General features: G+C 45.1%; 2 protein-coding genes across 10 annotated transcripts in view; one reads left to right on the top strand and one right to left on the bottom strand.

Annotated features, from left to right (window-relative positions):
- The window catches only part of NEU2 (neuraminidase 2), a 34130-nt gene extending 19467 nt beyond the window's left edge, over nucleotides 1-14663 (bottom strand). For 3 of the 7 annotated variants that reach the window (XM_019280630.3, XM_019280634.3, XM_019280632.3), the window contains exons 1-5: nucleotides 13876-14029; nucleotides 11048-11186; nucleotides 10072-10264; nucleotides 8603-8801; nucleotides 3393-3513 (exon numbers count right to left, since the gene is read on the bottom strand). Coding sequence is in view for 5 of the 7 variants with exons in the window: in XM_019280632.3 (XP_019136177.1) it covers nucleotides 3393-3463 (71 nt within the window). In the remaining 2 variants the exon portion in view is untranslated. Of the gene's footprint in view, nucleotides 1-3392; nucleotides 3514-8602; nucleotides 8802-10071; nucleotides 10265-11047; nucleotides 11187-13875; nucleotides 14030-14504 lie in introns of those variants that run through there. The other 4 variants (XM_039557238.1, XM_039557239.1, XM_039557237.1 and 1 more) reach the window with 4 other exon arrangements.
- NGEF (neuronal guanine nucleotide exchange factor) overlaps nucleotides 1-26185 on the top strand; it is a 48704-nt gene that overhangs the window by 8270 nt on the left and 14249 nt on the right. The window contains exons 3-9 of one of the 3 annotated variants that reach the window (XM_039557234.1): nucleotides 2497-2868; nucleotides 6153-6267; nucleotides 15880-16065; nucleotides 16195-16298; nucleotides 20896-21170; nucleotides 25532-25692; nucleotides 25833-25985. In XM_039557234.1, the coding sequence (XP_039413168.1) occupies nucleotides 2601-2868; nucleotides 6153-6267; nucleotides 15880-16065; nucleotides 16195-16298; nucleotides 20896-21170; nucleotides 25532-25692; nucleotides 25833-25985 (1262 nt within the window). In that variant the 5' untranslated portion in view covers nucleotides 2497-2600. Of the gene's footprint in view, nucleotides 1-2496; nucleotides 2869-6152; nucleotides 6268-14695; nucleotides 14871-14991; nucleotides 15070-15879; nucleotides 16066-16194; nucleotides 16299-20895; nucleotides 21171-25531; nucleotides 25693-25832; nucleotides 25986-26185 lie in introns of those variants that run through there. The other 2 variants (XM_039557235.1, XM_039557236.1) reach the window with 2 other exon arrangements.

The following is a 26185-nucleotide window of genomic DNA, read 5'->3' as shown; positions in this document are numbered from 1 at the left end:
TTTGAAATTAGAAGTATTGACTTCAGAAATGCATTCTATTCTTGAATTCTTCATTGAATAAAGTAAAAAACAGTATATATTGTTTATAACTACCACACTAAACAAGTGCCCCCTCTGCCTCTCAGAAAACATGAAAGTCTCTCTCTCATCCACTGCGATATTCACTTCTGGTCAAGCATCTTGTTTGTTAGGGACTGTTTGATAACCTGGAAACAAGTTAATTTTTCAAGATGGGCGCCCTTCACTCCTCTGATGAACAAAAGAAGGAGTATCTGGCAAAGATAAGCACATGGGTTTGCCAGGGGTACTGAACACATAGCTCTGTCTTTGGGCAACCCAGCGGAGTGTCACCTGGCCGTGCAGGGGGCTCCTTCTCTGCCAAGGATCTTTGTAAAAGCCCAACAATGACATCCATGTACTCTCATATTCACCAGGTAGGTGAAAGGGGAAAACAGTCTTCCCCATGCACACGTGTGCATCTCTTTGCCTAATGATCCCTTTGGACATTTGCATGGTTTTGAAACTACTCCTGTCTGGTGAGAAGCTCCTGTGAAAACTCTAACCATTTTTTCAAAAAATCAGCAGCAGCAATTTGCAAAGCATTGCAAGCTATGTCAGCTTTGCAATGGTCATGAGAGAGACAGGTCCCAGCCTGAGTCACGTGGACAAGGGGTGGCCGCTTGAAGCAGCACAGAGGAACTTTGATGTAGAGGAGATTGTTGCAGGTTCATGTCCTTGAGTGCCAAGGCAGAAAATAATCTATAGAAGATAAATAAATAAAATTTAGCAATTGTTTGAGATTGGGGTTAAGTAGGATTACAGCTGTAATATTAATTGTGGTCCAGTTAGAAGACATACTTCCATCACAGCTGCAAGGATCAAGCCTTTGGGGCTCTAGTCTTGGGACAGAAAGAAAGGCATGGGAAAAGAAATAGCCTCTTCTTTCTTTTCAAACTGTCTCCAACAGCAGCTGTGTTTATTCCATTGTTACACACACACACAAAAAAAGAAACAGGCTTAGTGAATCTCTGTACCTCGGAGTAGTTTACAAACCAAACTTAACACCACCACCAACAAATGGGTCCTTCATACGCTTCCATTAGCACTGGAAACAGTACCAGAGCAACCACCACAGCTCCAAACAGTCCAAAAGGCAGAACTGAAGTCAGGATCCAAATTTAGAGCTTCATGCTGTGGTTCAGGTTATGAAAGAAGAAAGCACACTTTCTCCTCTGTAGAGCCAGGAAGCTCATGCCCAGCGCATGGTTTCAGGGAGTGACCCTCCGTTTATAAGGATAAATCATAGGGCCTTCAAAAATATTGGAAAGCAGAGGATTCACACATGGTGTCCCAACTGTCCTTGATGTCCCAGGGTCTCCTGCAGCAACTCTGGGGACAAGCATGGGAAATGTCTGTGGAGCACATGAGTTCATAGAGATTGCAGAAGACCCAGAAAAAAATTGAAACACTTCCTTTCTAAGCTATCTTGTGTCTTGGATATACTGTAACATAAAAAACCAGTGATACATATGACTTCTTAAAACAGCATCTACCTAATCCACAGCACAGTTTTATGCCCTTCTCTCAGCCTGCTGTCAATTTTACATTCACATTTCCCATATAGCATCCCTTTCTTCTACTCATGACAGCCCCATCAGTCAAAAAATCCCGTTATATACTCAGAAAGACTTTGACAGCTGAAAGAATTCAGCAAAGGACCAGAGAATGCTTAAGTAATCCGTTCACATTTTACCCAGTCCTGCAAAGGCTGAAGGATCAACTGATGTTTTGCTGTTGTGATGTGCCTCCTAAAAATTCTTGGGAGTCCTGGCATAGTCCACGTACTGACACACAGAGCAGAGGATTTCTGTGCTGAAGTCCCTGTGTCACTGAGAAGGTACACTGGCACTTAAGGTGAACTCTGGGAAACCAAATCAAGCCTTTGAACTATATAATCTCCTCTACCTTCATTCTCGACAGTTATGGATTTTTCTTCATTTACCTGCATGGCAGGAGTGAATGCTGTTGATAAGTATTAGAAGGCACCCAGCCCTGTAAAAGGCATTAATTCTTCTATTACATGGAGAAGTACATGGATAATAGATTTACAGAGCTGTCTCCTCAGCTTTTACTTTCTATTCCATTACATTTTCACCCTCATAAAAAAGGACATGACCACTATCTGTTAGACACTCTAAATCAACCAGTAATTTACTGCTCACAAATGACAAAAGGGAGTGAGTGTCAACTGAGAAAATACAACATTTTTCCAGTAACATCTGTCATATGTCATGGAATGACAACCATGAGCATGTCAAAGCAATATTCAGGACATTAGAATAAGGCTTGTAAGGTGATGACCTCAGAATGATCTCCGATAAAAAGTCCTGTAAAGTCCCCGTTATCCTAAATAGATGATGGACTATGGCCTCTGAACTAACCAGAACTTTGTTCTCTCTTCTCCTGTTACGTTCTGTTTTGTTTGTCTCTCTCCAGCTCTGATTCAGACAAAGCTGATGGAGTTGTGGAGGCTACCTGTCTTCTGCTGCTCTGCTGCTGATCCACCATCTCAACTGCCATAGAGACAGGCTCTGGAAGCCATGGACGAGCACGGGAGAGAACCCACCCACAGGCTCTCTACCGGAGGGCTCCGGCAGGGCCATTCTCAGCACGTACTAAGAGAGTCGGGTTCGGTCTCTGGGGGTGAGGAAGAGTCAGCAGGTGCTAACCCAGTGACCCACGAGGGGGACTTGCACACACGTTACATTGCTATTCAAAGAAATTCCAGGTACTACCGATCCATGAGGCTGCCGAACAGAGGGAAAAGAAAGACTTCGAGAGAGGCCATGCACATGGGGCATGCTACAGGTGAGTACTGACCCAAACAGCATTATGCTTCCTTTTCCAGTGAGATTAGGAACTAGAGGAGTCAATAGAACAGGAAAAGGACAGGGAAGATAGAAAGCAGCTCAGCAGTCAGCACATAACAGAACACCCCTGCCCTACAGCACAGCTGGCAGAGGAGTGCCATCCTTCTTTGCTCAGCTTGGAAATGTAAAATGGTTGGATGTTTAAAGACACTTCATGACAGAGAATCTAAACATATGTGGGACTCTGCACTGCCACCCCTCTGCTCTGTAAGAGAAAAATAACTTAGACATGAAGCTGTCAGTGAAGTAGGGACTTCTTCAGCATACAGAAAGCACATATTCAAAAGTACAGAAAACAGTCAGCAAAACCAGAGGAAATTACAATGGTTCCTTATGAGGGAGGAACAAGACTTCTCTGAAAGTGAAGTTACTGGCACTTTGCACTGAAGAGAGCTGTAAGAAACACCTAGGCTCCCTTTGAACAAGGAGGCTGAAATAACAGGAACACCATCCAGAACATACCTGCATTCAGCCATGGCTTCAGAAGAAAAGGAATGAGTTGGCTTTTCCTGAGTACAAACAGTAGAGAGCATGACTGAAAGGCCAGGCTGTCACAGAGCTGGAACCTTATCTGAGCAGATGTCTGTGAAAGAAGCAAGAGAAAGATAGGAGAAATGAAGAGAGCCAGGAAACGAGCTACTGCAACACATTGGGAAGCACTGGAAACCGGGCTGCATGAAGGAAATTGAAGTGGTTTTAATTGAAGTCCTAAATGGGAGAGACCTGGAACTGGGAACATAGAAAACACCCTTTGCTTCCATCTCCCAGGTGCTCAGAGAAACCAAATTTTATAACTCCTTCACAGCAAAGTTACCTATCCTATCTTCAGCTTATAATCTAACAGAATCAGTGCACTGGACTCTGAACTTTGGATAGCTGTATGAATCAAAATGATACACCACTGCTGATGTTCCACTGCTGTGCAAACCACTGAAAGCTATTGCTTTGTTATGTAGCAGTAAAGCCATGTCTTCAGCTCCTGAAAGTAGATCAAGTTCCTTAAGAAAAAAAGAAGGTCCTCCACCCCCAAAATAAAAGAGGTCTGGAAAATGTCCCCAAGAAAATAGGTGTGTCCTGCATGCCTCGCCATGGGAGCCATTCTATTTCAGCAGTATAAAGGTCCATTCAACCCTGTGGCATGGGCAGAAGGAAAATTCCCTCCTGTCTCCAAGTTTCCAAGCAGACAGCAGCAAAGAGCTCCTGTTTAATATTCTGCTACTGTTGCAATGAGGTTTGTGGATAAACTGAGCGTTGCCTATGCCAGAGCAGAGCTGCTCTCCACCCTGCGGGTGCAGACAGGACCAGAGCAGAGCCACCCTCTGCCCGCCTCCCACCGCACTGCTGCAGAGCTCGCACAGCCCAGACCCGCCCTCCCTCCTGCTCCCGGGTGTCACAGCGTCCCCACAGCTGCCGAGGAGGTCCTCACCCCTGCGACCTGCAGCTGCCAGTGCAGCAGCACCAGCACAGAAGGACGCACCTTCTTCATACACCTGCAGCGTCATGGCATCAGGACGCTGGCACAGGAGGACATCCCTTGTGTCTGGCCAGTGTCATTGAGGACGGACAAGCTAAGAGAAGGGCTTCTCTCTTAGCAACTCATTAGAGCATCCACGAGGCTGACCTGCGCGTCTCTGCCACTCCCCTCCCTGTATTGCCACTACTGAAACAGGATTGGTTCCAAACAGGGCTTTTTCTTCCATGCCTGCAATTGTTCAGCAAGACACCCTGGGAACATGTCTTTTCTCCAGTCTGTACAGCAAGACCTGGGCTAGGAGCAATGGCTCTTTCTCCAAGGTGACTGTAGCAAGTCCTCCTCAGAGCTACAGCCTTTACGTTCAGCTAGGATTGTGTAAGCAGCATTTCTGCTCTCTCTCTCTACCTCCCTGAATCCATTCCCTCTCCCTGAAACTGGACAGCGGGTGCTTCTACACCAGCCTCATTTGTAGCAGGAACTTCTGACAGCATTTGCTGACGTGCATGGAAGCAAGGGATGGGTGAGCTATTTTATATTGCCTTCCAACACATTTGAACAGCAGCTATCCAAGAATGTGACTCAAGCTCAAATGTTAACCTGTTCTCATTTTGCTTAGGGAGTGACTGGAGGGGAGGAGAGGGGAAGGCAAGAAGACAGGAAGAAACAGAAAAGACAGAGTAGGATACAAAATGAGAAAAATAAAGACTCAAGAAATGAGATCACAAAAAACCAATTTAAAATTATCTAAATCCAACTGAGGGAAATGCTTCCATATGGGTACCCTTTGCACCAGCCCAGCTTTGACTTATAGCCTAGGAGCTGTAAAACATAATAGATGCTTTTCTTTAACTGGAAAACGAATTGTTGGGGGGTTTTTTTTAAGCAATCTTCTTTGACAGAAGGATAAAGTGTTTAAACTATTCAAAGTGACTAACTCAAACTACTGTTTCATAAGGCCTTGGCTCTATTTTAGGAGGTTTTAAAACTCTGGATGTCATCCCTTCCTTCTGAAAATTGATTTTAAAAAGTTGCATCAGAAGCCTGCTTCAGTCAGAGCACTGACCTGACTGTGCTGTCACCAGTATGAAAGACAAACAGAATTATGACTAAGACCAAAATATTTCTAATAAAAAACAGCAAGGCCATTTATCAACAAGCCTCAAACAATGGGAGATTTCATTTAAAAAGTGAGATGCATCCTCTCCTGCCAGCTACTGCAGTAGTAAGCCTTGGACTTAATACAACTTTGACTCCCTGTGAAAGGACCAGTGGTTCATCTGAGGGAAATTGGAGAAGCAATTAAAAGTAAAGCTCCTCTCTCACCAAATCTAACCTTGATTTATCCAGTAAACTGAACATCTACTGTGTGCCTGAAAGCAGAGTAGTAATGAAGCCTTGACTCAGGAAACCAAATATTGGCATGCACAGGCACACACAGCTAAACCTTTTCTGCTTAAAGAATTGCACTGAAAATCACTCATGTTGGGACCCAGGCTACAGTGGTGAGAGTGCTATTCACATACATAAGAACTGATACCTTATATCCAGCTTCACCTTTTCTCAACTGCAATTGCACTATTCAAGCTGATGACACTTTGATCTTGTTTGAAAATCAAAGCTAAAATGTAACCACCTTTGTGTCTGTAGTCTTCCTGTTACCTTTGGTGTAAGCAAACCACAACATACCGTAAAGGTAAATTAAGAAAATAACTGTTTTAACACCCTCTTGACTTTCTCTTATATCACAGGTTCACTCAAAAACAACGAGCCCATCAAAGAGCCTCTGAATGTTTTATCTCATAAGGGATCACCACCTCCAGCAAACTCTGATCCAACAACATTAGACGAATTATTGATCCAAAGGTAAGGAGGTTCCCATGCAGGGTATTCCCCGTGCCTTCCCTGAAAACTAGTCAGAGTGGTGTCAGAGTGAGAATGCTTCTTTTGGAAAGGACAGCTGAACTAAGCTGTAGCTCTGATCCATCTTTTCACCTTGCCTTGTGGTGCTGCTTTCGGTCTTAGTGACTTATACAGTATAGTATTAGCATGGTGGTGAAAGGGTCTTATCAATGTGGGTTTGGAGAACACAGTGAAGGAAAAAGGGGGAACAAGAAGAGAGTGGGGAAGATGGAAAAAAGGGGAATGTGATGCAGGATCACCCAGCAGTGTGAGCAAACTGGGCAGACTGCATTGAGCTGTTTCTTGAGAATAAGGAGAGCCTGTGGGCATTTCCTTATGGAACATCCCAACATCAGAGCAATCCAACTCTTGGCCTTCATAGCGAGCTCTCCTGAAGCCTGTTGCACAACCCCACATGGAAAACAGGATTTTATAGATGAAGAAGTAGCTACAAAGATGTTTTCTAAAGTATCCGGACTCTTTGTTTGCTGTTTACTTTAAAGAACTGATAAGCAACAGAGGCTTTCATTGAGGTAGTCCTTTTTGGCTTAAATCCCTCAACAACCAAGGTCCAGCAGAAGACCCTGGTCCTACAACTCAGAAATTTACATACATCCCATAAATCTGCCCTCACCCCTGCTCTCTTGCCACTGCAGCCAGGCAGAGAGAGGAGCAGCTACCTATTCCCCCATTTTCAAATATAAGTGAGGTGTTCTCCCAAACTCTCCAGCTACTTACCTCCTGTGTGTACAACTGTGAGATAGCCCCTCTTTCTACTGGAGATCAAGCTGGAAGTAGTAAGCACTTGTCCTTTAAGGGTGCATGCATCCTGCTGCACCATCTGGTCCTAATTACTGAGACCAGCTGTGTTGGTGTAATACAGAGTGCCTTTCCAGGCACCTTTCCTTATGGAGAGGACTCCAACAATTTAAGCCAAATGTCAAGTTGGATTTAAATAAATTAATTACCTTGGCTAAAATTGATTGCCCCTTGGCCACAAACTGAGCATATGAAACTAGACAGCCACAGTCTGCTGCAATGTCAAACCCATCTGTCTTCCTTTCTTTGGGGCATAATCATCACTGTCAGTCTGACATCCTGACACTGGCACTTAGGAAGCTCTGAAATGTGCAATTTCTGATTCTCCCTGGAGCTGGAAACAATGAGCCTGTGCTGGGAGTCAGTTTTATCAAAGATGCTGCTGTACACAGAGCCTGACAGGTCACTACAGGTTCTAAGTCATGTGTCTGCTAAAAGCAGGCAGTGCTGCTGAGTGGCATCTCTTGAAACTGAGCACAGAGATTTAACAGAGGATGAGACCAGAGTTCCAGCTCAAATTCAACCCATGTCCTCTTCCCTTATCCAAAAGATCAGTTGTAATTTATAAGAGAAACGCTAGAAATCTGCATTGGGAAAGCCTGCAAGAGCCTAAAAAATTGCCATTATTTGCAGTAATCGGTATTATCTCACTTCTATTTGGAAAAAATGGCCATTATGCAAATAAGACATTTAAAATATTATTGCTGGTCTCACAAAATGCATTTAATTTCTCCCCAAAAAGAATAAATCTGGTACCTGCCAGCTAACCATTCTTCTGAAAGCAGAAGCTAGCAGTTCTGCAGAAGAGACAGTACAGGCACCGCTGACCAGGCTGGGGAGGTCCATGACGTTCTCAGGAGTGGATCTCCACAGTCCTGAGGGCAAGTGGAGCAGCAGTGCTGCATCTCTTCACATTCAGAAGCATCCTACACCAACCAAATAAATACTAGGGCTGGGCAGTCACAATCCCTTCTCCTTGCATGAAGATAACCAGCAGGTCTGACACAAATGGGTTCTTCAAAGGCAAGGATGTCATTTCACATATGGCCATGCTACATAATTCAGGGAAAGAAGTAAACCCAGCTGGGGAACATAGTAAAGAGCTCAGGAAAAGGAATTGTCATCTGCAATGTACTCAGATGGGATACAGACTTTGAGTTGAATCTACATGTCTTTCAAGCCCTGAGAATAATAGAGTAATTCACTGATCTCAGGACATTGATGTCTGAAAACAAGATGTCCTCAAATATTATTGCTGGTGTTCCAAACTCTGGATGGCCATGGGCCATCCATAAGATACTTCCTAACAGAGTGTTTATGCCTAACTATGCTCAAAGGATATTTTTTCCCCATGACCTTTCTCTTATGTGATCTCCAGCTCCCCCTAAGCACTCTAGAGTTCTCCACAACATTCCATGGCTCTGTGTCGGTCTTGCACATTGTACAAAGGTCCAAACCCCTGCAATGACAAGCCACTTACCAACAATCCAGCTGACTTGCCCTGAGCATCTTAGTGCTGAGCTTCTAGCAGAATTTCTGCTTCCCAGACTAACCAGAGCCAAAGCCCTGGAAGGAGCTGAACTCAAAAAAAGCTGGTTTTTTGCACTGGGATCGGTCCTTCCAGCTCTGGTGTGGAAGCAGATGTGCAGAGATCATAGACAGCTGTCACAGAAGATACACTGGAAGAGAAACACAGTGTGAAACTTCAGTTTGCAAAGCTCATGGAGGTCATTGATCTACCAGTGCAGAGCAAACTATTTCTTTATGCTGCTTATGAAACCTCCAATTCAGATAAACAAGGGCCATCTAAAAATCTTTTGATCACGTTTGATCTGAGCTCAAAGAATGGAAGTACTACAACAATGAATACAAATACTCCATCAGTACACCTCCATCGGCAAGAGGGAATCTAACTTGTCTGAATTCCTGCAAACACCTGTATTAGAGAGAAGCAGCACACATGTGAAATAGCACAGCACTCTGAAGGGTGTTCATGGGAGTTTGGGTTAGCATCCCTCAGCCCAGCACTCTCGGTCCTGGGCAGCAGAGGGCACTGCTTTTATAGCCTGATTTAACCAGAAGAGCAAGAAAAGCCTCTGCAGAGTCCAGGACTTGGATTGCAAAAGGCCTTACACCGTACTTGAGCAGTTTCCTTCTACTTATGAAATACATTTCTTAAAGTTACTTCTTCTTTATGCTGCCAATGGTGCTTCAATTTGCGAGTGGCGAAGTCAGGAATAGCCGGTGCAAACATCTGTTAACCAAATCTTTAAATTTTGTTGCTCTACAACAAATTTTTCTTCTTTCAGAGATAGATAAATATAGTTTTTTTCTATCCCTCTTTTTGTGCAATCTGCATCCTAAAAAGTCTAAGAGCAACCGTATTTGCAGGGAGAAGTATTTTAAAAACTAATAAATTTTCAGTTAAAATAGCCACTGTAGGTATTAAAATGTAATTACTGTCAAAATCTCATTATGTCACAGGATCACACAGAATAGCAAGCAATAACATACACAATTCTAATAAAGCATCCTTCCAGCATACAGCCAATGGAGATCCCAGTCCCAGCCTGCCCACCTGTTCCACCCAGTGTCTGCTTGCCAGGTTTTTCAGCCCACTCATGTTTTCATTATTATGCAAGGTCTAGGCTTTGCCCTCCAGGTCTCCCAGTCTGATCTGCATCATCTGGAAATGCCCTGACCCCCAGGTTCTCCATCGATCTTTTTGTTTCACTCCTTTTCTATCAGCTTCAACTTGTAATTCCCCACACAATTTCCTCAGCCTACTATTTCCCAGACATGTTATTCTTCTCTCTTCCCCCTCTGTGGCTCATATCTCAGTGTCCTTTTGGTCCACAGGCTCTTCACCATTTGGCTCCTTATACAATCTTAGTATCCCACCCCTCCTCCTAGCTCCAGTGCCAAATTTCACTGTCTTTTCCAACTCACCATTTCCTGAAGCATCCAGCTGTGGGTGAGTTCCTCTCTTCATAGCAGTCCCCTGGTCCAGAAGTAGACCTCTTCCTCTCCATGCTTGAGTCTTGCTCCTTCTGTTTCTCAGTCCAGTAGTTTTCTCATCATGCTGACCGCAGAAATTGCCTTTATTCACAGTGCCTGGATCTGGACCAGGCAGCTTTTACAGCTACAATATCAGAAATTATTTTCTCAGCTCTCAGCACAGCACACATTCTCTCCATGGGCAGGAGCTCAAGAATTTTAGGTGCTAAAATATAAGTCTAAAATTTGTGTGCATTGTGGACAGTGGAAAAGGGCCTGTAATTCTATGGATTTTCGTGAGTGTGGAAAAGATAAAACCCTTGCAACCCCCAAATTTCAACATGCATATCAACAGAAAGCAAAGTTTCTCAAAGGAGAGAACAACAGGATTTCTGTTTTCCTTTAATAGGGATCCAATAATATTTTCCTAAGTCTAATAAATTGTTAATTTTTTAATATATTAAAAATAACTTGTCTCTGGCAGATGGTCAGTAAATAAAAGTGTAACCCTGATGATTATGACCATCAAAAGGTTGGGAGCACATAAAGATAAAGATCTCATAAATGGAAATTCTGAACATTTTTAGTTATTGGTAAGGCTGCCAGTCCCAACAGATATAACTAAGGTGTTTTGATGAAAGCTTAAGGAGCTTCAGGATAACAGATATGCTCTTAGCCTTTAGGATCTAAAAATACTAGGGATGAGAGTTTCCACCTGTCTACCATTAAAAAGTCAACAATCAGGAACAGAGATTGCCCAGACACACTGATTGCCAAAATCACCATTAAAAACCACACATGAACAGAGGGAACCTGAATGAAACTGAGGTATAAAAAGGCCTTGACTAGGTTTTAACATTCAAATCTATTAATAAACTTCACACTTCTCAATAATTTGGTTAGCTCAGATTAAAAAAGTGCTTCTTACCTCATCTTGTGACCTTTCTTGGTGTGAAACTCCCACTGACTAGAAAGAAGGGTTTGGGGAATTTTTCATGAATAAGATCTGCTGGGCTGCCTCTTCTCTTTTTAGTTGCTAGAAGAGGAGATTTAATTTCTAAAAATTGCTATAAAACAACATTTAGAAAATGCATTTCAATTTCGTTCGAAAACAAGCTCTTTGCACGGCTTTATTCTAAGGATTGCTTTTGAGTTGAAATACACATAATAAATCTTCATTCAAATGATTACTCATTTTTCAAAATTACTAGTGCCTGAAAATACAGAACAAGATTGGGAATTCATGCCTCAAGTGTAACTTAAATGAGATAATTGTGATAAACTAATTATAAGCTCTCATCTATCATCATATTTTTAACACAACATGGACCAGGTCAGCCAATATTTAAAATCTTTTCCAGCAGCAGTACAGTGACGCTGGAAACAGTCTGCAACAACTCAAACCCCTTCTTTGCAGAACATATGCAAGCTCAAACCCCCTTCCCTTTGTCCACAGGGAGCTGAACCACAGTCATGCTCCATGTCAACAGAGCATGGCCACCAAAGATCATTTCCAGTGCCTTTATGCTTGTGGACCCTAAGAGTTCCAGAGACAAAACTGGGATTTGGTCTGTTGGGGCATTGCATGGCTTCTGTCACCAATGAGAGCGGAGGGCACACAGCACCGCTTCTACAGTGATGAGGGAGGATTCTTATGGGACTTTAATGTGTGTTGTTCTAGTAGTCGGATTCTTTCTTTCCCCCCCCAACTAGACAAGGAATTTTAGGATGAATTAAAGGGGTTTTGGTGAGAAAACTGGTTTGTCATCATGAGTTTGTACTGATTTTGGTAACTGGGGAAAAACTCTTTAGGCTCTGGATCAAATTGCTTGTTGTTACAGTGAGAGAAAAAAGAACACCTCCTCCAAACTCCTACCTAATGGTTAAGATTAGGTGGAGTAGGAACTTCTCCAGGCCTGAGCCTGCCATTTCACAGCAATGAAAAATTATCCAAGGTGGCACTGCCATGGTCCTGACATCCATCTGCAGTTCTGCCATCTCTGCTCTGCTGGCACTCCCTTTGAGCTCACCCTGTGGTGAGACAATACACACACAGAGCTAGTGCTACCAAAAAAATGAATCATTTTCCAAGAGTTCAGCTGCCCAGACCTGCTTACTGTGAATGGGATAAGCTTGAGTAAGTGCTGGCATAAAAGCAGAGGTAGAAATCTGCCTCAGGGAGTCGAGTGAAAAGTGGAATCTAGCAGCTAGGTCAGCTTAAACTGCATACAAAGTCATAACAATTGCAGAAGTAGGGAGGCATCTTATAGCTATTCTACTTCATAGAAATAGTTCAGTATTGAATGACTTGAAGTAGTATCTGGAGAATAAGGCATACTATGCATGTTCAAGCACCTTTCCCAGTGACCAGAGAAAGCAGTGCAGCTCCAGGAAGAGACTGACCTGCCCTGGAATAGGTAGTAACACGTGGGATGCAAGGGAATAACACATCTCTGACTTCGACCTGGATCCCCCACACCCAGCATGAAGATCCCAGTCACCAGACCACTGTGGCAGAATCACTTGTTTGCCTGCCTTTAGTTTCTGTGACAAACTTTAAAAGTTTTCTGTTTTGTCCCCAAACAGAAAAGCAAGATTTAGAAAATCCCAGCAAATTTTGTATGACAAAAACATCTCCTTCTTGCTAAATATCATTTTTTTGTTCCAGTCCCATGAGTGCTGGGAACACTCTGTCATCTCACTTGGGAGAAAAAGTATTTCTCAGGCACTTGTTTTGTTTATGGATATTCTCTGTATGTCAATGTGAAGTACAAGAATAAGGCTGGGAAGGAAGAAAGAACAACATCTTTGAAAGTTGAAATTACATTTAAAAAAGAAACGGTCCTAAAGGAAGGAAAAGTAGAGTATTGCTATGCAGTGGAACAGCTCTCTGAGACACGGAAACACAAGCTGGGCCTGCCATGGCCACAGGGGGCATTTCACTCCCAGCTGGTGTTTCACCTCTTCAGAGCTTCCACTGGGTTTATTATTGTTAGTGCTTTCTGTGATATTTTCAAGTTTTCATCTCAGACCAAAAGTAAAGTTAAGTTGGAAAAAGTGAAAGAAAAGGGAAGACAAGCAGGATCAAATTACCAGACAGTTATGGGATCATGGAAAGATGCTTTCTATTTCTGAATGCTTATCATAGCATGACCCAGACACTTTTTCTAAGAAGAAGTTTCAATTTCCAACAGATTTAACCCTTGAGAGTGAAGCAATGTGAGAGGTTAAGAATCTGTTAAACTCCTAAAGCATACTTCTGAAAGATTTTTTTTCTTAGTTAATAAAGCCAGAAGTTATATTTAGATATATGTTCATTCTAGTAGTGTCAGTTCAGAGCTTATACACTGATTTTACTTTGCATACTAGAGAGAACTCCTCACTGCTCTTGGTCTTTGCCTTGAGAAAACAGTAAACAGCATATCTGATTTTCCAGATTTCAGGATAATGAAGAGGCTCCCTTTTTCTAAGAAAGAAGCTTTTTAGCAGCCCACCCACTCACTAAAACCCTTGACAATATTCTTCCCCTGGCAGCAAGCCACCAAAACATGAGTTTCAGATAGTCGCTGCTGCTTTATCCCGTCCACAAGGTTTTGGCCACCCCCTCACTCACCTGGCTCCCCCAACCCCCTAACCCCCAGTGCTAAATGGCTGATAACCCATACTGACCATCTATCCAGTGAAAATCTCAGCCCCAGCTCTCAGGTTCTCATCCCCCTCTCTAAGTACAACACAGGCTCCAGCTCTCACCCTCACCCTGGTATTTCCTTTCAGTTGTCCGATTCTTCTAGACCTCCTGGTCTGGGACTGGACAAGGACCGCACTTGCAGCCCTCTCTGAGCCCTCAGTGACATTTCCAGCTGTTTTTCTTTCCCGTTCTGCTTCTTAATGACTCAAGGACTGAGCTCTCCAGTGTGCCAGATCTAGATCTAGTTCACATAAGCTGAACGAGTTTTTCTGGTCATGTGCCGATTAAAAGCTATCCTGACATATCATTTAGCAAAATCAATATAAAAATGATAAAAAGGAAGGCATTTTACACATACAGACCACCAGACGGATTTTATGTTGTTGCATAAATTACCTTATCACATACAGAAAAAACATCACGGTTATTTATGCAACAGGGAGAGACCAAGCACAAGGAATAGCTGAGCATTTTCCCTCTGTTAACTCCTCAGTTGCAACGTGGTACAGATGACTTTTGTTTTTTTGCTGAGGGTTATTAAGGTGTAGTGAAGAGCTGCACCCAACCTGTCCACAAGCACTCGAACTGATCCGAGGATGTAACCGTACTCTGGAGCTCAAGAGGATTTATCCCTGAGGCGGAAAAACAATTACTTGAACGAAGACAGATATAGATCATTGAGTACTGAGATACTTACTGCCTAAACGAGGGAATATATCCTTATGGAAGTAGCGACGCTAAGGAAGGGGAGATGAGGGAAATGACCGAGCGGGTGCGAAGCCCTGCCGGAGAAGGAGAGGCGGATAGCAGCCAATCCTGTGGGGTAATCAGGGGTGCGCTTCCCGGCAGGAGGGATTAGGCTGAGTTTCCCAGTTACATTCCTCCATCTCAGGGTTTCACTCCTGGAGAAGAAATGCACCATATGCACCAGATCTGGAAGCAGTTCAGGAGAACCCCCCTCTGCCACCCCCTTTCCTCCCTCAAAGCCGGCGCTATCCACACATAAGCAGAGAGGCGCAGGGGATGGGGGGCAGCGCTGCGCCCCGGGGCTGAGGGACGGGAGGTCAGTGCCGGGGCAGGACCCCCTCCTGCTGTGGGGTGGCCGTGCATGGAGGAGAGGGGCTGTGGCATGAGGTGGGACGGGGTGTGTGGGTGCTCGCTGAGGGAGGGTGCCTTGCTGGGGAGGGAGGGAGCGAATGGAGAAAAGGGCTGCCCTGCATCGGAGGAAGAAGCCTCTCTGCAGGAGCGCAGGGGGGATGGAGGTAGGGGTGCCTGTGAAGGTGGGGGGCCTCTGGGGCAGGGATTGCTGCCTTTTGGGGGGGGCCCTGGGGAGGAGGGAGTCAGCCTCCCGGCGGAGGAGGGATCTGCGCTGGAGCGCTGGAAGGGAACCGGGGGGCTGAAAAGGTCTTTGCGGGCAGGGGTGCCGGGACGGGGGCGGGGGACTCTGAGAGGGGAGCTTGCGGAGGAGGGGAACGACACGACACCTGAGGGGGGCTCGGAAAAGGTTTTGGAGGCGTTGAGAGGGTCTGCAGGGGGGGCTCTGAGGAGCTCTGAGGGCTCCGAGGGAGCACGGCTGGGAACTGCCGGGCTTAGAGGGGTCTCGGGAGGGCTTTGGGGAAGGCTGAGGGAGGTCCGCCGGGATTTGGCAGAACTCCATGGAGCCTCGAAGGAAATCTGGGAACGAGGAGAGGGGCTGCAAGGGGCTGGGGGGGGCCCCTGAGGGGCTGGTGGAAGCCCGCGGCGAGGCTCTGAGGGGATTTTGTGGGAGTTTATGTGGGGAAAATCTGTGGGGAGGCTTTGAGGAGAGTGTGAGGGGGCTCTGAGAGGATTTTGATGGAGAGCCCCTGGGGATACCTGACAGGGGATCTGAGGGGACGCTCTGAGGGGATTTGAGGAGGCTGTCTAGAGATTTAGGGGAGAGCCATGGGAACGCTTTGGGAGAAGGGAGTGTCTGAGGAGATACTCTGAGGAGACCATAGCGGCTCTGAGGGGGCTTGGGGGCTCAGAGGGCCTGGGGGGTGCTGCGGGGGCGCCCCGAGGGCGGCCGCAAATCCCCTCTCCCTCCCGTGCAGGCTGCTGCCTTCCTACCCCCGTTACCGCGGCAACCGCCCGGGCTCCCCCAGCTCCGCACCGCCGCCGCCGCTGCCGCCGGAGCTGCTGGGCAGCCGCCTGCCGCCGCCGGCCATGGAGCTCCTGGCCGCGGCCCTCAGCGCCGCCTGCGCTCTCGACCAGGACGGCTCGTCGGGACAGCCCGGCAGGTGAGGGGGGTGCTGAGGGCGGGGGGCGCGGGGCGCGGGCGGGCGTAGGGGCCGCTGTCCCGCCGCTGTCCCGCCGCTGTCCCGCCGCTGTCCCGCCGCTGCTCTGAGGGCGCCTCCGCCTCCCCGCAGGGACCCCGCCGCCGCTGAGGAGACCCCCGCCGCCGGCACGGCCGAGGCACCGCCCGCGCACCCCATGACGGCCGACTCCTGGAGGAGCCTCATCGAGCACATCGGTAAGGAGCCGTGCCCGCCACGGGATATCCGGCCGCCGCTGCGCCCTCGCACAACTTCGCCGCTTCTCCCGCTCCCCGCTCCGACGGCGGCACAGCAGCCCCTAGAGGTGCCCCTCAGCCCAGCCGGACCGCCCCTGCCGGCGCCCTGAGCCCCCAAACCCGGAGCTAAAGACAAGCGATGCACAGCCGGGGGGGGTCTCGGGCGGGGTAAGGGCTTGTGCTGCAGGACCCCAACTCCCTATCCTCGCTGGGAACTCTCTCACTGTTGGTGTAAAACATCATTACCGTGGCTTTTTGACATCTTTAGGGGCATCCGGTTTGCACGTTGCCCGGCAGGAGATTAATGCTATCTCTGAACAGCCTGACCCTTGTTCATAAATAATGATTATTCTTGTGATTACAAAACAATTGATCATTAAGGCTATCCCATACTTTCTACTAAGATATGATTTTGCATACTCCAAAAGGCATAAGACTAAAGTATTTTGTCACCCATCCTGTTGGACATCAGTTGTATGCACCAGGTTCTGCATCTATTCAGTGTAACAGCCACTGGCATAGCACTTGCTACGCAGGAGTAAGTTATTTTATCCTTTGTGGTCTCTAAAAAGGCAAAGTTGAGGTTATCTGGGTGGCTGTGGAGGAGAGGACTGTTATGCTTTTGCTCTTATGGTTTTTTTGGTTGGTTTTTTTTTTTATCTCCTGTGGGATGGGGAGAGGACCTCCACAGCTTGTTTCTTGGTTTCCCACATCAGAATTGTGACATTCCTCAGAGGGATTTCATCAACAGCAAAGTTAAATCACATCCTGAGGCAGGTTTTATGGTGGGAATATAGAAGCTTTGTTTCTAAACACTCCTGCTCAGCTTCAGGAAATAGAATCAACATACTTGAATCTAGAGGGCAGGAATGTAGCACTTAGCTTGGGAAAATAGATAACTCTCACGAGCAGCAATTCCTGGCAGGAACGAGAAGGCTTCTCAGGCCATCTCTGCTGTTTGGTGTCGGGCTGTGGCATGCAAGGCTGACTCTTGGTACACCACTGGGACAGTGCTGGAGAAGGAGGCTGGTGTGAAACCAGCAGCCTGCCAGCAACTGTCAGACAAACGAGCTGAGTTTGGGGCCTTCTGGAGGAAAGTGGTGAACAATTTGCATGAGTGTTGCCAGATCTGTTACCTGCTTTTGGCTGTGTAGATACTAATCTCCCAAGGGAGCTGTGTCAAAACATTGTCAGTTTACTGGGACTGTGCACCTTAGAGGTGAGATAAAAATACTAAAACCAGCAGGAGTTCAAAGCAACCCTGTTGCTATATTCATATATATTGTTATGTACTGTATATGAGAGGGAAGCTGTGCAAAAGCTCTGCACACAGCAGTGTAACTGCAAGTAGGTCTCTTGCACCTTTATGGAGGAGACTGGGTTTTGACAACCTGAGGTGCTATGTTTATCCCCACCAGAGATGCTACATCAAATGGCTGGAGCTCACTCACTCCCTTTCCTCCCTCCTGCTTTTGAGACATTAGTGGACTCTTTGCCTGAAACTGGAGCAGAGAATTTCAGAGAAAACGTCTCTGGGCCTCCTGAGATTTTACATAGCTTTCAATGCAATAACGTTTACTTTAAGAGTGCTGCTAACTCTCTAAGGTGAGGATTTCCGCAATTAGTAACTAGTTTTTCAATTCCCCTCCCAGGTTTTGAGAGAGCTGGGAAAGGGAGACTGTGACAGCAAAATTAAATGGAATAAACAAAAAGGGAAATGTCTGTTATGTACTATAAAAATTATGTAAACATGCCTTAGGAAGATCAGTCTTAACACTTAGGGCAGCAGATAACAAACTCGTGCTCTGACCACAGGGTTAGCCTTTAGCCAGGTCACAGTAGGGACAGTTGGGACATTAAGCAATGAAGGGAGCTTGTACAGGTCTCTGACATTTTGTACTTGTTCACTTGCTAAATGTAAGCATTTACTAAATATTTATATCATCCGAGTCACATTCAGCTATCGATCTCAGCTTTTTTTCTACACATTCAGTCAGTTCCCAGAGGTATTGTTCTCCTTTCAACATGTCAAAACCTTGTTCCTTGACCTTTCATCTCTTACCCCTCCTGTGCTGTGACCATCTCCTGTTCCATCTGGACAAGGCTTTGGCATAGCTTCTCTCCCTCTCATCTACATAATTTCTCTACCCATTGTAACCTCTTTACCAACATATGGGTAGACCCTTAGGACCAAGACAGCGGGGATATCTTTTATCCTTGCTAGTACAACCCTCCTTGTTTCTTCCTACCCTTCTCCCTAAACACCTACCTGTCTTTTGTCTTTCTTCTGTACCACCTTTCTGCTTTCTCCCCATATTGCTCTCTGTGGTAGAGCTTCAGCCAGTCCCTCTTCAGCTCCCTCCTTAAAATGAGTTACCTTGCTGTCATTTCCAATTGAGTTCTGGTGGTGGATGCTTTCCATCAGTCTGATCTTTCCATGTCTGTATTTGCCTTTGCCTGCCACTGACAGCTCCGTAGCTCTCATCTGGTCAGTCAGGGAACCTGGAAACAAAACCAGCTTTCATTATCTGGGTTTTATTTCCTTAAAAGCAAGAGGGAAATAGTCTTGAGGATCTTTTCAAAAGGGCTGCTCTTCAGATCTGCACAAGGGACGCTAAATCCCCCTTACACAAAGCATCCTCTGACTTGCAAGGCAGAGCCAGCAGCACAACATGGCTGTATACTTGCAGTCAGACACTGCAAGTATAATTATCTCCAACTTGAGTAAAATAGATTACGCTTCAGTTTCCCAGCATGTTTTCCCTTGAGCCAAATAATGCCCACGCTGCTGCAGGATGTTACTTCCCAGCCTGTCCTGCTCTCCATGAGGCAAAAGAACCCAGAACCCTTGAGCACAGGCTGACCATACGGATCAGTACCGACAAAAGCAGCTCCAATTTAGCAGGCTCTCTGCTACATTCCTGAAGGAGCCTGCTACATCCTCAGCATCCTCTCTGATGGTGAAAAATAGCCTGAAATGCTTAGGAAAGCCATATAAACCTAATTGACACAGAGAGAAATTACATAAGTGGCAGCAGCATGCAAAACTTCAGGGGAAGTCTCCTCTGCTCAGTGTTGTGTAGGAAGCTAACAGAAGACTATATGGTTTCCTAGGCACAGCTACCCTTACTGCTATTTTAATCCGGTGTCGAACATCTTTCCAGGAAGAACAGATAACAGGACATACTCGCAGACTGCAGCAATGCTGTGCTTGTTCCTGTGCCTTTCCCCAGCACATTTCCCATATAGTTTTAGCAGTGACTGGTACAAAGCCTCATTGAAACTGGTCCAGAGATTTAATAGGCAGCAACATCTACATTTCTGCCCGCCCTAGACTAACTTTTAATCCCATTGTGTCTCACCTTATAACACAGGGAAGCTCAGATCAAATATCATTAATACGTGTGACCAGATAAATTTTAACCCCTAATGATTCAGACAAAATAAATTATGTAGCATGGTTTTTTTAACATCAAAGGCTTTTCTCTTTATTCATTCATGCTACACTGCAATTCAAGTATAAACCAAGGGAGATAATGTAAACTGTGGCTTCCTCAATTTCATTAAGGGAGGAAAGTGACTCAAAATGTGCTCATGCTCTCTTGCCTTTACATGTCTTCTAAATTACATTTTATATTCAAGCAATTAAAATTCTGGGTCCTACAGATGGTTCAGAAAGAGAAATGGGACTGTTTGAAAGCCCTCAGAGAGACAAAGGATGTTCTAAAGAAGGGCAATGAACTTCAGGATTCCTACCTTTTTCATGCTGTCAGTTGATATCAGAGTGGGGGCAAATCCTGTGCAATTTCATCCACTCCTGAAGTTAGCAATTGAAACTTGGAAGACACCTGGTGTCATTGATGTGGTGCCACATGGTATGAGTTCAGAGCCTGTTCCTTAGTGCTGTAGCAAATAGGTACCTTTTGGATGTTAATTTTGTATCTTCAAGCATCATAGAAACAGGGAAGGGAAACAGCAGGATATTAAGCAGCATGTCCAAGGCTAACCATGAAGTCCATACCAAAACAAACCTAGTAACTGTAGCTAGTTGTCCCAAAGCTTCACCTGTCCAATGCCAGTAACAGCAGCTCAGTGTTTCCTCATTAAGGATTTTTGTGGCCATCAAATTCCTCTTTTTAAAGTAATTTCGATGTGTGCAGTGTTACTTTTCCAGACACACATTTAAACATAGATATCAACCTATATAACTTGTAACATAGTAATATAACAGAGAAAATCAAGGTTTAAAAGACATTTAAGCCTGGCAAATCACTTCTTTTATGTCTTCTGAGTGATCACAGATTCATCTGACTGTGTTACTAAATGTTTTGTGAGAGCAGATTGTTGACAACAGTTTAGATTTAGAAATGGCCTTCCATTTATAGTTTCCACTTCTGGCTGAAATAGGAATGCCATAATTGGCTTTTCACTCTGCACAGAAGGGATCTCTCTCACCTCTGCTGAGGTGAACTAATGCAAAGCAATTGTCCTTTCCCACAATACTTTTCTACTATCTTGTTCAGTTGTAACCTCTCATACCTGTTATGTTCCTTCCTAGGGCTCTTGTACCAGGAGTATCGAGATAAATCTACGCGCGAGGAGATTGAAACCAGGCGACTGCAGGATTCACAGACAGACCCTGAGGAGACTTCACCCAGTGAGGAAACCCCATCTGAAGCAGAACCCACAAGTACAATCGAAAACAAAGCTCCACCACAAATCAATTTGCTGAGAAATTCCAACTCTAGGTTCAACTTATGGCAGGATCTTCCTGAGGTCCAGAGCAGTGGTGTCCTCAGCATCCTCCAACCAGATGAGATCAAGCTGCAGGAGGTAATGGGGGAAGGCAGAATGTTTCTTAATCGTGTTGCTGCTAAAAAGGGGAGAGTGAATTAGGCCAAATAATCCAGATTTAAAAACTAAAAGCTTTACAGCAGTCACAGACAAGCCTTGCCCTGTTGAGTACTTTCTGAGTTGCACTGGTTAGCACTGCTCACTCTTTTTTGTGAAACTGCAGAAATTGTTCTATATACTGTTGCTGCTGGACATTTCTGTAGCAAAAGGAACTTCTTTTCCCTTTTCTGATTCAGTGTTAGGAGCAATTTACAAAGGAAGAGGGATAATGAGGAGGTTTTTACAGAAGAGCTATTGGTTCCAGTGCACATTAATCCTTTTCTGAAGTTACTATCAGGACACATAACTTTCCACCAGAAATCTTAGAAGAATTCAACTGTTAACTGTAAGGTTTTGAATATGATGGCATTAATAGAAATAGAAGAGATAGAGATTGATAAACATCCTTATATTTAATTGTTGTTACTTGGAGTCTATTGCAAACAGTAAAAAATAATGACAGGTATATTTGCATTTAGCCATGCAGTGCGGTGACATCACTGTTTTAGAGCCATGTGCTGTGACTTACAGGACTGCATCAGACAGTGAAAGAAGTGGGTGGGGGTAGCTGTCACAAGCAATGACAACATCAGTCACACCACAATTTACAACTGGTTGCTATTTTGGGTAGCATGGGGAGTGTGAGTGCTCTTTGTCACTGCAAAGCACTGCATTCATAGTCAGCAGTGGAGAGGGCAGGCTGTGTGCGCTGTGCATTGTATGAGCAGTGGGCATTCCAAGGCTCAATCCCGCAAGTCTGACTGTACTTCTGCACCAGGACTGCTTCTGATGAGATGGTTGTGGCAGTGTATCTGCTTAGCCCTGGCTCACAGGATTGTACCCAAAGTGCTGAAGAACTTCTCAGGGTGCAAGCAGTCCCTGCTAAATTCACTTAGACTTGCATAATCCATACTGACAAACACCTTGTGCACACAGTGCCAGTCCTGGCTAAGGCTGTAACTTGACTGTCACACTGAAAAGGCACCCCAAGGGTATGATGGGCAGGGCTGTGTTATTCACATCCTTAGTGGAGGGGACTTGGTGTTCATATACAGTAGTTTGGGCTGGCAAGCACAGGCTGTTAGTGTGTCAGTGTTAGGGCTGAAGGTGACTGAAATGATTTGTTGCTTTTCCGTGTTCTTCTGCACTGGTTATCCCATATTGGATTTGTTCTGTTTACCTGGAAAAACACAGTACTTCCAAGTGCCAGCATTACGAACACAGTCTGGCATCTGAAAAAATTACAAGCTTTTCTTTTTATTTTTGCTTCAAAATGAAAAATCTTTTGTGGAGAGATATTTGCTTAAAAGTGTGCATTGTAGATTTTAAAGCTTGCCATTTCTGCTAAGTTACATTCATTACCTGTATGTGGTTTTGGGAAAAAATCTCTGTGCTGCTAAAACCCAGAGCTCCACATTAAGTGTGCTCAATTTTCTTCTCACTGTTAAAATAAACAGAGGAGTAAAGCAGTTGGAGAATGGGACAACGCTGTCATACTGAAGTGCTGTGCCTTCTCCACTGTTAGTTTATCAGATCTGAAATTTTCTTCCTGCTTGTTCTGGGATTAGCACAGTAAGAGATTATAAAATTTCTCAAAGCCAGAAAGCTGTGAAATTGGCTGAACGTTGAACAGATAGAGTGGAGAATTTGCTTTGTGAGGAGAATCAAGGTCAGAAAACAAGGAGGGCTAGAGAAGCTATTGAAGAGATGATGTTGAATTCAGCCTTGCTATAACAAGCGCTACTTGCTCCTGCAGTTCTGGAGTCCTACTCCTGTTGGATGTGAACTGTCAGAGTGAGCTGTACGTGAGGGTTTAATTTGATGAATGCAAAATGTTCAGCTTCATGAAGGAGAATTGGGGAAATTTTCCTGAAGTACAGGACAGCAGAAATTCTGGAGTAAACATCTTAAGGATAAAACTGTATTTTCTGACCCATTTTACCTTCAAAGCTGTAGTAAACACAGGGACTAGTAGAGCTTGCATGTCTTCAGTCAGAAAAGGTGGAGCAAGAGTATTATTTTGACCACAGGGAGAAATACTGGTACATAAATGGAAAGAAAGTTGAAGTTAACACTCTGCTGCATAGCTGAGGAAGGGAACACCATCATAGCTGGGACAGAGCAGGGCTTAAACAGTCAGAGAAAAAGCTGGTTATCTGAAATAATCTTCAAAGTGAAAGAGACTAAAACAAGAAGAGGAATCTGGTGTTCATTAGTGGCAATGATGGAAAATTACTGAGCAGTTTATCAATGCGAGATAAAAAAAAAAAGACACAGGTTTTCAAGCATCAAAACAAGAAACTTGACTGGAAGAGCAGTGGATGCTTGAAAAGTGTCATAGAAAGTGATTTTTTATTGTCCCCATTGGAACAAACAAGACAGATATTTTCACTATGGATTTCATTATTTCTTTAGTATAGCCTGCATTCTGCACCTGCCCTTGCAGGTCTGGCACCCTCCACTATGGCAAACAGCAAACATACACAAATTCTACAGTCAGACTTGGCAGAAAAATATTCCTGACTTGGAGTCTCGGGAAAGCTGCAGTGCAAAATGATTGGGGGTGTCCATCTCCAGGATAACTGGAAGGGACAGGCTGTCCCAACACATCCTGTGTATTTTTGCCTATTTGCACTTCTCTCATTTATCAAATTAAAAGATACAGTTAAAGCTGTAAAAGTTACATTTAGGACTGAGCCAGTCATGCAGAAAGAGAGAGGTTTACTCACAGGTTCAGCAGGTGTCTGGGTAAAGCTTCTGGGAGAAGCTGAGCCGATACTCCTCCACTTTTCTACATAGGAATCTAGCCTTGAAAAAAAATCCAGCATCCTCTTCTTCCTCAAACACTTTCTGTTCCATGGTCACTGACTAAGTTCATCTGTATCTGCATGCTTTGCTCTGTCTCCCTTCTGGGGGCTGTGCAGGCACAGCCTCCACCTCTGGTGCAGGAAATGACCTGTTGGACTTAACTGCCCACTGGGAACATTTCCTAGGCTACCAACCCTGCAAAGAGCTGAAATATCACTTCAACTGCTATTTTAGCAGCTCTGGATTGAGTAGCAGTCCCTCCTTGCTGTTCCCGTCCACCCAGATCTTGGACTGCAGCACAGTGTCAGGGACACAACCCAGGTCTCTACCTTGAGTTCTTATGTGACGCACAGTGATATTTCCAGGAAAAGGCCAAAAACTGATCAGTGAAAAATTCCAAATCCTTTCTTTAAAGAGGAAAGACAGACAACAACCAAGCCACAAGACAGACCCCCAGCTAATTTAGAAGATATTTTTCTACCTACACATCACAAAAAACACTGCATGTACCTGTGGCTCCATCAGACCTCCTCAACTCTAGCTGGCCTCCTGCAGCCGCTGAGAGCCAGCAGAGCTCAGGGACTGGCACCCGCACTGCCTGGCCAGCTCCCTCTCAGCAGGCTGGAACAGAGGAGCTGTGGGCAGGAGGGGAGCATTGTAGCAGCTTTAGCTTCAAGGAAACAAAACTTTCACTGAACTACCAAAAGGTTCCTCTCTTAGTAATGGCAGTATGGGCCATGGGCCCTACAACAAAGAACCCAAGATACACCTTCAAGAGATGCCTGAAGGATCTAACAGCTTTTCATTGTGTTGAAGCTCTTGTGAGAATCTTCAGTTAATCTTACTTCAACTAATGGATTCAGTAGTTGTGCAAATAAACACCTTTTGTATCTACCTCTGAACAGAGACAAAAGTACACAGAGAGTAGGGGATCTCTGGGTGGTAACAGTGGACTGTCCCTGCAGCACTTGCAGTAGGTAGAAGACTTTATATCTTCATCTCATTAAACTGATTTTTATCTCTGAACCAAACCACTAATTTGTCTTTCTGCTTCCACAGACCACATCCTTGGTCTGAAGAAGCCAAGCTTTGCTCCAGAGTTTTCTCTTCTAACAGGATAAGCAAAGGCTGAAATTTGGAGACTATTTATGATTTCTGGTAGTAGTTAGGGACTACTATGTCTTGTCCTGGTCTGTTGTGAATTGGGGCAGGAAAGTGTATGGCCAGGGCTGACCAGGGAGTCTCACTTGGACGGTAACCGCTGTATTTCCTCTAGGTCAGGGTTGATGGTTGTGGGAGGAAAACTGCCCTGTTGAAGTCACTGTCCCCTGTAATATGTGGCAAATGCATTGTGGGCTTACCTCACCCTGCAGCCTGGGCCTGCAGGGCGGGTGCAAGGTCCGTGGCTGTGCAGCACAGATGTTCTCATTAATGCCTGGTGTGCCTCTCTGTAGAAGGTACCTGCTGATTTCCACCTTTGGGATTTTCTCCAGGCCATGTTTGAGCTGGTTACTTCCGAAGCATCGTATTACAAGAGTCTGAATCTGCTGGTGTCTCACTTCATGGAGAACGAGCGTCTGAAAAAGATCTTACACCAGTCTGAGGCACACATCCTCTTCTCCAATGTGCTGGATGTCATGGCTGTCAGCGAGCGGTAAGTCAGCTGCTGAAGGGCACTGAAAGCAGTAGCTTTAGGTAACTGCAGTTGTAGAGGGATGGAGGAGCTGATTTCTCCTGGGAATTGGCTGGGACAGATAGGTCACAATTAATATGGGTGCTGACTTTCTCATCTAGCTTCCTGTTGGACCTCGAGCAGCGGGTAGAAGAGAACATCGTGATCTCGGACGTGTGTGATATTGTCTACCAGCACACAGTTAATCACTTCTCTGTGTATATCACCTACGTCTCCAACCAGACCTACCAGGAGAGAGCCTACAAGCAGCTTCTGTGAGTTCTAGACCTTGTTGCTGGACTGTTTTGTAAAACTGTACAGGCCACAGATGGGTTGATGCAGGTAACATGGAAAGTAAATTCAAAGCCACCATTTCTCAGCTGTAGGAAATATTTGTGCTGCATGCAGGGCCATATGCTTCTGAAATGCACGTATTTTTAAACTGCAAGTAGAGGCAAGAGATGGAAGACCAAGA

The sequence above is a fragment of the Corvus cornix genome, chromosome 9 (genome assembly GCF_000738735.6).
Source record: "Corvus cornix cornix isolate S_Up_H32 chromosome 9, ASM73873v5, whole genome shotgun sequence".
Taxonomy (NCBI): domain Eukaryota; kingdom Metazoa; phylum Chordata; class Aves; order Passeriformes; family Corvidae; genus Corvus; species Corvus cornix.
This window is presented reverse-complemented; position numbering and strand designations above follow the sequence as displayed.